We start from the raw sequence: 13335 nt of genomic DNA on the forward strand, positions 1-13335 counted from the left end.
CTCCTGAAATAAAACAGCAATCTGTAGCACCCCCAAGGAATTTTTGAGGTGGCTTTTAAATCATTTTTTCTTTGTTTAGCACCTTGCTGGAAGAGTTTTACCATGTAGGCACATTTCGAGTTTTGTGCCTGTTATTACTGTTTTGACATGCTCCTTGATGTTGATGTAAATTTGTATCACAGAGGAGACAGCGGCTGGGTCAAATCCGGGTTTTCCAGAGTGCTTTAAAAGTTCAGTGGATTAGTGGAACAAAGCATTGCAGCCCCAGGCGATTCCAGTCTAGGTCCGCACAGAGCATATCCGCACTGAGAACGAGGTGACTGTTGTTTCAAAGTAGCACAAAAAGTGACAGTTAGTGGATGGGAATACATATTTTATGACCACATTGAGACCGTTTGCAAGTGTTAAAATGGGTTAAAAATCTCAATAATTGCTCCTTCAATGTTTAGTATTAACTTTGTATTTTCCTTTAAAAGTCCCTGTAAAGTGAAAATACAGATAAGCTATATGTGTATTGAATTGGACATGACGTAGAAGTGTGTTTTAAAAACCCTGCCAAATTTTATTGATGGTGACAAATGAGCAAGTATAATCAGCAAGCCTTTTGCTCTGCTCTCAAATGATTTGTGCATGTCCAATGAATGCATGAATGAATTATTTTATTTATTTATTTTTTGCAAATCATCTTTCCTATATAGAAATGTCTGTTTAAAGTGACCGGTCGCTGATATGCAACCCATCGGCTTCATGCTGCGCCTTCCACGCAGCAACGAGAATCACAAGCCACCAACTAGCTCAAAAAATGACTGGCTTCTGGGCCTTTCTCGGCCTGTGGACAAGCAATGGGTTCATCCGCAGCGTCATCTCCTCGCTTGGGAATTGAAATCATGACATCGAGCTGTTCTGTAAATGTGGGAAGAAGCATTTTTTGCACACATTCACCACAAATTATCTTCAAACTTATATCAGGTATTCAGAAACAAATCTCTGAATTCACTTGACAGATTCTTGGAAGTATGCAAACGTCACAGAAATAAAACCACAAATGCTTAATAGATGAATATTGTTTTTACCTCCTTATATTATTATATAAGCTTGGCAAAGGTGTGAGTCTTTGAATTAATTTCAGATGGGCATGCTTATATTTACTTATATATTGCGAGAATGTCAATTAATATTCTCATCAAGCCATTTTTTTGGTCCTTTGAATAGAAATCTCAAGACAGACACCGCAATAGAAGGGTCAAAATTCTAGATACTTCCCAGTGGCAGAGTTCAGGCTGTTTGCCTGTCGACTGATGTGCGGTGAATGGCCTTAGAGGCTCTAGGCTGGTCTATGTGTGGCCCGGCTGGTCCAAGTCAGCAGTAATGACTGGCTTTGGCCAGCATGCCTGTTAATGTGAATGGGGTTACTCTGGGCAACACCTTTTCAGCTGGGTCCTATGAAGTCCCCAGTATGGTGGTCTTTGTCCGCACAAGGGCTGTCCTCTCATCAAAAAGGGCTCCTTTTTTTTTTTGTGAGCGCTATCAACTGGTGATGGATTATACCCACCCCCCTTTATTCATCGGGACAGACTTAACAGACACGGATGCTCGCAAACATACACACACTCACGCATGTGGACTCTTACAAAGACACCAAAGGTATGACAAGCACATCGACACATCATCTTCCACAACTGTGTCGCGAAGAGATCAGATTGCCACACAATTAGGGTGAAAGTGACATTTCTGTCACACATGAAGTATTAGTGGGTGTGATTATAAAAAAATAATAATAATAATAATTTCTGTCACAAAATAACCACTGTTAAACCACTTGGTCTCCTGTATCTCATTTAGTTTTCCTTTCATAAGACAAAGTCAAGTAAAATTAGGCTCTGTTTGTGTGTATTAGTCACTTTTCAAATGTTTGCACTGCAGGCGGGTGTCTGTTTGTGTACAATTGCTGCGTATACTTGTTTACTCAGAGCAACACAGAAGTAAGCATCAATATTACATGACAAAAGGTCCAAAGTATTTCTCTGGACTTTTATTTTGGGGGACTAATGGGAGGCTATTTCTACAAAGATCTGCTGGTCTGGCATTCCATATCAAATGCATTCTTTTTTTTTTTTTTAGTTGTTCAAGCAATCGATATGATACAGTGCAACCTCAGAAATAAGACCACCTATGTTACTGCTCAAGGTGGTCTTATTTTCGGGGTGGTCTGATTTCTGAAGTGGCATGCAGTAATGATAATGCAGAAGTAATGTGGCTCACATGCAACAATATACTGTAGCGTCATGTACACACAATGAGTAATAAATGATGGAATGTACATGCAACTTTATTGTACACAAAAGAAATTTAAGCATTTGAATAGTCTATGTACAGTACTGTATGTATAAGGCAAGAGAAAAAAAACTACAGCTACAAACTATGGTTCTTAGAGGAAGTAACTATCCAAAGTAGATTGTCGTTTGTTGCTATTGTGTTTCAAAGCAGCCTCTTGCAGTCCAGACTCTACAGACATAATGTTGCAAAGGATGGAGTCTAGACTGTTGGCAATAGCAAACTGCTTCAATTCCCCGGCCCATTTCATTGCTTCCGTGTAGCTTTTGATCAACGGTTCTGCTTTAGCTTTCTTTCCACCAGCACAATCACTACCCTTGATAACAAGTGATTTATCAGGTAGAGCTCGATAGAAAAGGCCTGTTTCATCCATATTATAGATGTCACAGGGATCATACCCTCTTGTGAGTTGAGGTAGCCGCTGTTTCCAAGCATGGACTGTCTCAGGATCTACGCTGGCTCGCTCTCCTGTTAGCTTAGCGCATCCAATGTTGTGCCTTCGTTTGAAACGATCCAGCCAACCGTTGGACGCTTTAAAGGCTTCGTCCTTTTCAAGCTCCTTTGCGTATTCTCGTGCCTGTTCCTGGATCATCTGTCCGCTGATAGGGATATTCTGGCTGCGCGCTTTTTGAAACCATCGCCAAGTTAGCTCGTCCACGTCGTCGTAGTCGCTTGGGTAGCACAGGCGCTTTCTCGAAGAGCTAGCGTTCGCTTGGTATGCGTCAAGGAGCTCCCGTTTCTTTTTCAAAATGGTTTGGATTTGAGTTTTTCCAACTCCAAACCGCTCAGCTAATGTTCGCTGGCTCGATCCTGGCTGCTCACTGGCTCGAATAACTTCTATTTTCTGTTGTAGGATCAAATCAACTCTCTTCTTGCTTGCTGCCATTTTCACTCCTGCTCGTAATTATGAGGCGATAGCTTCCTCGGGACCGGATATCGCGGTCGCAATTCTGAGTTCCGGGGTGGTCTCATTTCTAGGGTTTCAATACAATACAATACATAGGCGTTCTATTTGGGACTGTACAAAACCGGTCGTATTTTTAAGGTGGTCGTTTAAATGAGGTGGTCGCATAGCGGGGTTGCACTGTATATTCTTATGATTAGGATTTATCTTCAATTTTTATACCTTTTGGCCATTTGTTAGATTGATGACCCTATGAATGTCATCATTTGAAAACGGATATCAAAATGGTAGTTTTTGAAAATGACAATGTTTTCTTGTGGTGTGTGAAAAGTTCTCATTATGATCAGTCTCGCCAAGTACAAATGAAACAATGAAAGGTGACCCACACCACAGTTGATAGCTGATTCGCCAACAAACTACACTTTTTTTATGTACCATGCTGCGAATCCACAGATTTCTTCAAATATGATGTTGTGTTTTTTTGAAGCTTGATAACACAAGCTAAACTGCCCATTTGTCATCCTTGAGACACACTAATGTCATAATCCAGTTATGCACAGCTATTTGATAAGTAACTTGAAATGTGATTGTTGGTCTTGAAAATGCAACTCATTCGATTACTCAACACCAAAATCAACAGTCATACTTGAGTAATTTTGGTCATTGGTCAGTAATGTGTTACTGGCATCACTTGTCGTTCACTACTGCTGCTTTCACGGAGTCCAATTCAGGAACAGATTTTCAAGCAATAGCATTTTATCCCACATTCCTTGCTCAATCAAACGTGTCTCTATGAAAGTGAGTGACTCACTACTACATTACTTCTGCAGTCCGAATGCCACTTGAAGCTTTGTGCAAAATAATGCAATCTCAAGACTGAGTCTGCTAGCTTTTTGTGTGAGCGTGCTTATACAACACTACAATACATGCTGATTTATATAGCGCTTTCACAATAAGAGCAGGACATTTGTATGGCACTCGAAAACCTGCTCCCACCACGTGTCAGTGATGCTCTAACCTGAGGACGTTCATCGTTTGAGGGGTGAAATGTGTGTTCGAGGGCGCAAGAGGTCCCCCAGATATCGCTGTCATAACCCATGCAGCCGCTCTCTTTGCTATGGGCCTATGTGTAGTGAAGGCAGCACTTAGACATGTTTGTACTCTTCGCCCTCTATCCCGCTCCCTTTCTCCCTGGGCGGCATGTCACCCCAGGGGTGGACCAGCACTCCCTGGCTGTGCCCAAGTCCATAACACCAACCAAACCCCCCTCTTGCAACCCATCACCGCTCGGGTCAACGTGCCCCCGTCACCCCCACCCCCTGCGTGGCCGTCAACCTACAACGCCCACAGTCCATACCGACACAGGCCTGCGAAGAGAAACAAAACAGATCTGAAAAGAGACCAAATGGCCCCACGCAGCGCTCTCTGTCAAAGGCCTTGACAGGCCCAAGGAGAGGCCCCCGGAGGACCTCGGTTGAAGATGATGACGACGGAGATAACAAGTCAAGTTGTTGCGTTACAGCGCACTTACACTTTGGCCCCTTGTTTGTCCGTTTGCTCATTCAGAAGCGCTGCAGAGCTAACTGATTACCATGCATGTCATGTTTACTAACATGGCACATGCTATCAAATGCTGTTTTACATCAGTCTGTGAAGCGTGAAGGGTAAACGGTGGGCCAGCCACGTACCCAAAAGAACCGCAATAAACATTCCATTAAGGAAAAAAAATAAGATAGAATAAACATGAAGTATTCTCAGCCAGTCAAATTCCTGTTTGGACATGTTGACTTGAAATGAAATGTTATTAGTCACTTCACATTCTTTCAGTGTTTGGCAATGTAATTAATGTCCAAATGCTTTCTTATCCTCCTGTCAGATCAATTAACCACAAAGCAAAAGATGTTTCTTGCCCATGTGGTGTCACTCTTGACTGTTTTTATAAGATGATAAGATGAGCCGGTTTCGGTTATCCAAGAAGCCATCGCTTCATTCATTCCTGACACCCCAAGTCGTTTTGTGCGATTGACAAGAACTGATTGAAAATCATCAGCTTTCCAGGCGAAGAAGCATCCTTTGTTAGGTAATCAGAGGGTATTGATATCAGATCCATATTAATAAGTGTGAGAATGAGGAGAACGAATTAGTTCTACAAGTTGATTGAACCATCGGGAAAAGACGAACACACTGGATCAACAGGTTATTCCTGATGCTTGGCCGGGGTTCATGTTGCACTCTTTGTTTTCGCCAAAGAAGAGGAAGTTCAAGCGCTTTGTTTGCTCCAGGTGGGCTTGAATTACCCAAGTGACAGGATTTAAACTGAGGCTCTTGCTGCATTTTTCTTTTTCTGTCAAGGGAGCGGAAGTCTTCCGTGGAACGGCCGACGAAAATGGGATGATGCTGTGCTTGTCAAATTGAAAAGCACATCACCTCATTATGGAGGGTTTTGCTGGGTTAAAGTTAACGCTTGTTCCTATAGATCCAGCAAATGGTTTTCCCACACAATAGGGTGTAATTTTATCGCTGTGAGGGATTATGGCACTGGGAGGTGATTTAGTCAGCAGATGGAACGGCAACTCTGGGAAAGTTTCCCCAGTGTCAACTGTGAAATGTCCGACCACTATTTTCTACTTATGCGAACTCTATTTTACAGAAGTAGTTGGATGGTCAGCTGATGACGTGATTGGTTAGTTGTCTATGCGTTTCAATTTTTTTTTTTTTTTTAACTTCATCTTCACAGGACACATTGTTGAATTTCAGTCGTTTGTCATTCTGGCTTACTGGCTTAATTATTCAAGCGCTTGTATCCTGACCAAATGGCAACGTTAGTGGTCACACTAAGTAGGCGTTTATGGTCAATATCGTGTCACTTCCATGAGCATGATCCAGTAATCTGATTTCAACCGCCAGACCGGTCGTCATGTGTTCCCTGCTAGGTGTTGGGTTTCCCATAGTTTTAAGCTGTACAGTGACATGGGCCATTTGAAAGTCTGGCTAAAACACTATGGAATAAATGACTCGTTAAAAATTAGCACCTAATGCTCGGGTCATTAGCAAGCTGTTACCACTGGTGGAATGCCTTTGATGCCGCTCTTTTGTGTGTCGTTGTTAAACTACTGCTGCTGCTGCTGCAAAAAAGAGAAAAAAGTCCCACAACATAATGCATGCACACTTGCAGAGTAAAGCGATGATCATGAGGGAAGCGAGGAAAAACCTCAACTGTGATTGTTATGCCTTTTCTGAACCATTCAACAGTGATTTAATCTCCGCTAACATTTACCGCGATGTATGTCGGTGAGGAATGACAAGCAGCATGTAACGCCATATTCTTTTAAGAAGAGGGTCTTTGGGGTGATAGGTAAGCCGAATGGAATTGCCCATTGTGGGGTGATATTAGTAACCCTCTTAGGCAAAGCCAGTCTGTGGGCTGGCCCCGAGGGCTCATTTCAAGTGCTTAGTGCTCGTTTGGAGCTTTGTCACCTCTCCGCCTGCCGCCAACGCGCCCTCCCAGGCCCTCTGGCTGCGGAACGGTGCTGAGCCGCAAACCTTTACCGCCGCTCACCACCAGGGAGGACGCTCTGTCATACAAGACGAGTAGCCGCACTAGCACGACGGCTCTCGTGTTCATATCGGCATCCCCCCCCCCCCCCCTCCTCCTGCGCCACAGCCAATGGTGTAATTTCCCGCCATCCGCTCTCATCCAGCAACCCTCCCTGCCCTCTCACTTTCTTTCCCTCTTTCTACAACCTCATGAAGGTTGCCAGGCAGCCGGGAAAGACTTCGCTCATACATACACCCCACGGTGCCTATGGGAGTTTTCCGGATGTCCTTGTTTACACCATGGAGTGTGCAGGTCATTGGGAAGCAGTCTTTGAGCCTCCCATACTGTGTGTCTTAGGTCCTCCACTAGCCTCTGTTCATTTGGTGTCGGATAGAGATGCCCAGACTCGGTTTATCACTTGTCGAATTCAGTTTATTGCAACCTCTCTGAAGATCGAGTATATTATTTCTGTATGAGCCTGAGCGCGCTCTCCTTGATGCATCGATGACAGACAACAACTAGCCTTCCCAACAAGCTTTCCCCCCAATATGCGCAACCGATTGATTGCTTTTGTCTGCTCTTCCCTCCAACTTTAGCGTTAGCATTGATTGTTCTCATGTGCCCCTGAACTCGGAGGTCAGAAGAGCTGATCTGAACTTCTGGATTGCTTTGACCTTCGCTCTGCACATGCTCAGTGTGCCCACACAGCCCTGAGCCAAGCACACTCAGCCAAGCCAGGGCTGTGGGTGCGTGACAGCCAGACAACGGTGTGATCTTCCTCTTTTTTTTTTAACGCCCTCTGAGGATGAGGTATATGTGATTGATTTTCCTCCATCCCCTGCTCAGTAGCATGTTTCCGCTGCACTGCACTAAGCAGTACTGAGTCCAGGCTTGATCAATGCATTGTTTTTCTTTTTCAATTACACTTGACTGAGCTAACGACACAAAAGGTTACGCAGGTGAAGTTTGGCAGGGATGGAAGCGGAACGTCTGGAGGCCCCCCTCAAGTCCGGTATGCGAGTTTGCACGGGTGTCTGCAGAAAGGAGCTCTCAGTTTGAGTTGAAAGATTCGACCCATTCGTCATCCTTTCAGTTTGCCAATTCTCCTCACCAAAGCTTTTCAGTGCTGAAAATATTTTCAGGGTATCCATTTTAAAATCCCTGTAAAGTAAAAATAAATGTCTTTCTATTTTCACACCACAAAGAAAAAATGTTTGTAATAGCCCTGCCAAATTTGAATAAAGAAAAACCATCAACTCTATGAATTTTCAACAGTGCACGCTAAAGCAGACACACCAAGACGAAGCCCCTGTCCACGCGCTAGCTAATGTCTCAGACTTTATTTTCCCCCCTTCTCACTCGTTTGTCTTTCTGTGCAGTCACAGCTGACAACAAGGCACTCTAAAGCAGCAACAACTCAATCAAATCAAATAAATAAAAATGGAGTTTTGTGGGTGAAGGAATAGATCCCTGTGCCCTGCTTTAGCGTTGGCCCAGACAAAAACGAAGAAAACCAAAATGCTTCATGCTGAGATCAGATATGACAGTATATCCGCAATTTCAATCAAGTATCCACCTAACCTGACCCAACCGACATTTTGACGTCGCAACGCAGCCATTCCTGTCCCGCCTGCACACCATTCCAAAGAAATCTCATCTGTCTACCCAGATGGAATCTCCCATCCTTCCCATGGAACCTTACCTAACCGTCCAACATAAAATTATAGGTCCTTCGCCGTGTCCCAGTATTCACCTGCCACGAAGCATTCAGACCAGTCCTCCTCCTGTTTCATCTCACAAAAGATTTTGAGTTCACAGAAAGGAGACCTCTTGAGTTTGATGCCCCAATGATCTGTTGGCCACAGTAGCAGGAGGGAAACGTCCACCACATCAGACCCCGAACATCACAGCAAACGTTTTCTGCAATTTAGACTCTCCGGATTCCTGCAAAAACAACACATGGCAAAAGAAGGAAGCGGTCTACCCTCGAGCAATGACGAGTGTTGCGTCGTGCCGAATTATCTCTTAGTAATGACGCCGTTAAAGCCTGTACCAAAACACCTACTCATTAGGAAAGAGATAAGTATCTGTGGGAGTGGAAGGGCTCTCCTAAAGCTGCATGTCTGGAGGGGTTGAGCATACAGCGGGCAGGGAAGCCTTAGAGGAGTGAACTAGAGGGGGACAACCAGGGGGGCAAGACGCAGCCTTTGACCAGGAGGTTTCAAATGTCCTGGCAGATTCTTTCAGGGGCAAATTACAGGCTTTAGCTCCTCTTGTGCCCAAAATGCCTTCATTCTGATACCGTCAGAGGTGCTCAAGCAACACGCAGCCCGACATTGTCCTGCGCACACTCGACTCTGGAGGCACTTCACCTCCTTCTCCCACTCTCAGAGCCTCTTCAAGACTTTGTTCTTTGGAGTGCCATGGGCGGCTTTTCTGACGAAACCCTGAAGGGAGCGTAGCGAAGCCCTGCTTAAGTTTGATCGCAGTTAGCGTGTTGGTCTTAGGGAGCTTTGCACGAGCGGCCCTCGTTAACCTCTTAGCGTCTTTGTGCTTTGAGTTGGCACAGGGCTGCTCCGCAGATAAGCTTTTCTGTGAAACCAGTAACTCAGGCCGAAAGACTCGGTTGGTCATTTGTGTTACAGACACAATCAGCTCACATGCCCTACTTACGGACATGACTGCTGTTCTTTCAGGGTAAACGGTGGAAGCCTTTATTCTCAAGAATAGTTCAGTCCACTTTCTTGCATACTTGCAAAATGACAGAAAACGCAGTTGCTAGTTGCCAATGTTGCTTTGTAAAAAATGGATGCGTGAGGTATTTTCCAAAATCATACATTTGAGCCTAAATAATCAGTGAATTGTTCATTAAGATTTGTGCCCGTTGTGAGGAATCATTGGTTGTTGATTAACCATGGGTTGAAGCATTTAAGGGCAAATGACCTGAATGGAAACAGAAGTTATGAATGGAAACGTGAATCTAAAATGGGCTTGCAGAGTTTAAACTGTCCCTTAAATGTGACTTGGAGCCAATTATAACCTCTGATCACCTTTGACTTCCCCAATACCCGCAGCATTTCTCGTTAGCAACATATAAATATGTTAAAGTTAAAACAGCTTTCATCTGGTTGAATTCCCTTTCTATCAAACTGCTCATGAATAGGCATACATGAGATATTTATGCCATTTGCAGCTATAAAGAAGTTAATCACTTTAAAAACTGTACACTTTGGAGAACAAGAAGACCTGGAAAATAGAGCAGAGATGGTGCTCATTCACAAGCTACATACACATGGATAATGCTGGAATTAACACAGTATCTTTGCCCGCATGATAAACTGAATGCAGCTTTGGTCTGGTCTCTCAGTGATGATTTCCGAGCATGGACTCCGCTCGCATTTTGGACATCATGACCAACATGCCGCCGCCTTCACCGGGAGTGGCGGAGGTTTGCGAGGTGGAACACATCTTTCCTTGGGCAATTGAGCTCATCTCCATCCTGTGCTTGTTGAAAATACTTGGCACGGTATTGGTTTTTAATGTCACCTGCGTTGCGTGTCCCGTGTCTAATTGTAAATGACTCCACTTCGACGAAATTTTCACTTCACATGGGTGCATGCCTGCCTGTCCTTGTGCGCAACGTGGGCTTGACAAAACCTGCGGAAATACTCTTTGTGTAAAAATTGTTGCATAACATGCCAGTGTGCTTATTTGGTGTTTCTGGTCGTTTGGAAATGTTTGCGATGCATTTAGGCATTGTTTTTTCTTCGTGTCCCCCTGTTAGTCCAAAGTATGTCTAGCAGTGAGTTTGCATATGTTACGTCTCCTTGGACCCAACATGGATATGTCTGTGTGGTGAAAATCTCATCATAAAAGTGAAATAAGATAATCAGAATCAGAATCAGAATCATCTTTATTGGCCAAGTATGCAGAACACACAAGGAATTTGTCTCTGGTATAACACGCTGCATTAGTATCATCGTAAACAAAATCATTGAACCATAATGAACCATAATGAATTACTATCCAGTCAAGCCACACATGTAAACTTAATGAAGCCTTCCTTTGAGGTTGAAACATTCCCTCCAAAAGATGTCATTTAAATGTACATATGGTAGTTGATTGTCATTGGAATTATGAGGAGGTCCATAGAAAGACAACACTCTCTCCCCACCCCCGTCTCTCTCTCTCTCTCTCTCTCTCTCTCTCTCTCTCTCTCTCTCTCTCTCTCTCTCTCTCTCTCTCTCTCTCTCTCTCTCTCTCTCTCTCTCTCTCTCTCTTCGCACGCACATGTATTCCCTGAAACGTAACAGACCTGAATCTCAGTGAAGCATTTAGCAACACGCTAGCCGGTTTACTCCACGCTGGCAGCTCTGCGCAGAGTGCTGAAGCATTTAATGCAATTTCAACGCAACACGGCTCTCTGTGAATAAACATCACTGAAGGTTACATCTACTGTATGATGATCCACTTTTTTTGCCAGCTGATCTAATAATCTGCCCTTACGTCTTCCACGTCTTTCTCCCCCCCCCCCTTCCCTCCCACTCTCATTTTTCTAGCGACTACATTTGCCTCCAGACTTGTCTGAGACGGTGAGTCGTGTGAGCAGGGCGGAAGCGGCAGGAGCAGCCGCATTGGCTTCTGCCTGTGGCTCTGGCAACAAGCACCTGGATTTCTAGAGCTGGAATGGCTACTCGGCAAGCGACACCTGGAATGCTGCGGTGACCTGGCTCTTCTTCCGCCCACATCATGCCTGACGTCTGCTGCCAAGCTGTTCGAAATCTGCCAGTTGTCCCTGCAGTCAGCCAAGAACGCCACAATTACCTCCTTTCATTTGGACGTGTTTCATTTCATTTTATATTTTTGTTTTGTGTGTGTATATTGACAATAAAAGCCAACATCCAATACGCGCCTGTTAATGGGAATCAATCTCTCTCACTAAACTCTTAAAACTTGCTGGGTCAAAAGAAACCCAAATTGGTAACAAGGTTTGTGTAACAATGGGTTATTAATTTGACCCACCACGTGGGGTCAACATTTTCATCCCAACAATTATGAAACAATCCAGTTGAAGCTGCCAAGAAATCATATCAGTGGTTAAAAAATACAAATTGCGTTTTATAATTTAACGTCACTATGACTTTTTTTTTTTTACTGTCTCCATTCTCATCAAATTGCAAATGTTGGTTCCGACTTTTTAAATTATGGTTTTATTCTTGTAAAAGTACACCTTTTTGCCACATCTCATTTCAGCACAAAATTTCATAACTGAACCATTTAAAATACCCTTTTCCCCCATAATTTGACTTTATTCTCATCTTGTCCTGGACCTCCTGTTTTTGCCAAACATACACCTCAAGTAAAGCAAACTAAGACGCACGACCACATTCTTCTTTCCGGTCGGCATTGTACCACTGCAACATCGTACTCTGCCAGATGGCGAATCGCCTTGACCTTTTCCTCATTGTATACTCAGATTGGATGCGCCTCACATCAAGTCCCGTTTGTTATTCACATTGGAAGTGTCGCTCTGACATTTGTCTTCATTTTTAAAGAAAGGAAGGTGGAATTGCGTGTTCGGTGATGGTGGCCTGTATACAGAAGGACGAGGGTTTGATTCCTTTGTTTTGTTTTTACTCCATCTATCTTTCCTCAGATTTTGCTCATTAGGGTCGCAGGTCTATCCCAGCTGACTTTGAGCAAGAGTACTGTACTCCCTAGACTGCAGTGATGAGAAGTAACAAACAAATTGTTTGTTAATGTGTTAGTATGGATACATATTAGCATGGATAACATCAAGATATAGATATAACACTGGTGAGTCCAACAGTAAGCTGCCGTCAGTGTTTCAGGCCAGCCCAGTCCGAGTCGTTGATAACAGCCAAACAGTATCAAGAATGAACTTACTGTTACAATTCTCCACGAAGGTGCTGCAAACCTGACACAGAGCCAAATACAGAATAAATAAATAAATAAAACTAGGTTGTATACCTTTCAGTCCTACAGATCTCAATGACAGATTGTTTTTATTTTACCATTCACCACACTGTAGATGTATGGGTTGTTTGGGGGGTGGGGGGTGGGGGGGGTTGTTGTGGGCTGCGTTTTGGCTTCTGCTGTGCCTGTGTGCAACTTGAAAATCCTTGCCGTCGAATGGCTGTTGCTGACGAGTGACAGACTAGGCCCACGTGGGTCGACCTAAAAGACTGACAGAAACGGTGACGGACTGACGGCCCTTCAGTCAGTCTGACAGAATGCTCTTTTAACATTGTTGAAAAAAAATGTAAATACGTATTATGTCAGTATCATGAGAACAGAAAAAAATGAAGAAAAGTCTGAATTTGAGATGCTAGAAAACACACACAATTTTATGAGTATAAAGTAGTAACATTAATCCAATTAGTTTCTCTTGCCTTTGTCTTGATCGTGAGCTGGAGTCTATTCCCAGCTGATATTGGGCAAGAAGTGTGATACATCCCGGACTGGTTGCCGGCCACTCGCCGGGCACATACAAACAGTTCATAGGACAATTTAGAGTCTTGAATCAACCAGACCTGGA

At 43.8% G+C, this 13335-nt stretch overlaps 1 protein-coding gene across 1 annotated transcript in view; it reads left to right on the forward strand.

The window, feature by feature from the left end:
- Nucleotides 1-13079, forward strand: part of elp4 (elongator acetyltransferase complex subunit 4) — a 56692-nt gene extending 43613 nt beyond the window's left edge. The window contains exon 10 of the mRNA XM_052063524.1: nucleotides 11336-13079. Within this exon, the coding sequence (XP_051919484.1) occupies nucleotides 11336-11455 (120 nt within the window). The 3' untranslated portion in view covers nucleotides 11456-13079. The remainder of the gene's footprint in view (nucleotides 1-11335) is intronic.
- Nucleotides 13080-13335: the final 256 nt, after the last annotated feature.

This window comes from Hippocampus zosterae, chromosome 4 (genome assembly GCF_025434085.1).
Source record: "Hippocampus zosterae strain Florida chromosome 4, ASM2543408v3, whole genome shotgun sequence".
Taxonomy (NCBI): Eukaryota; Metazoa; Chordata; class Actinopteri; order Syngnathiformes; family Syngnathidae; genus Hippocampus; species Hippocampus zosterae.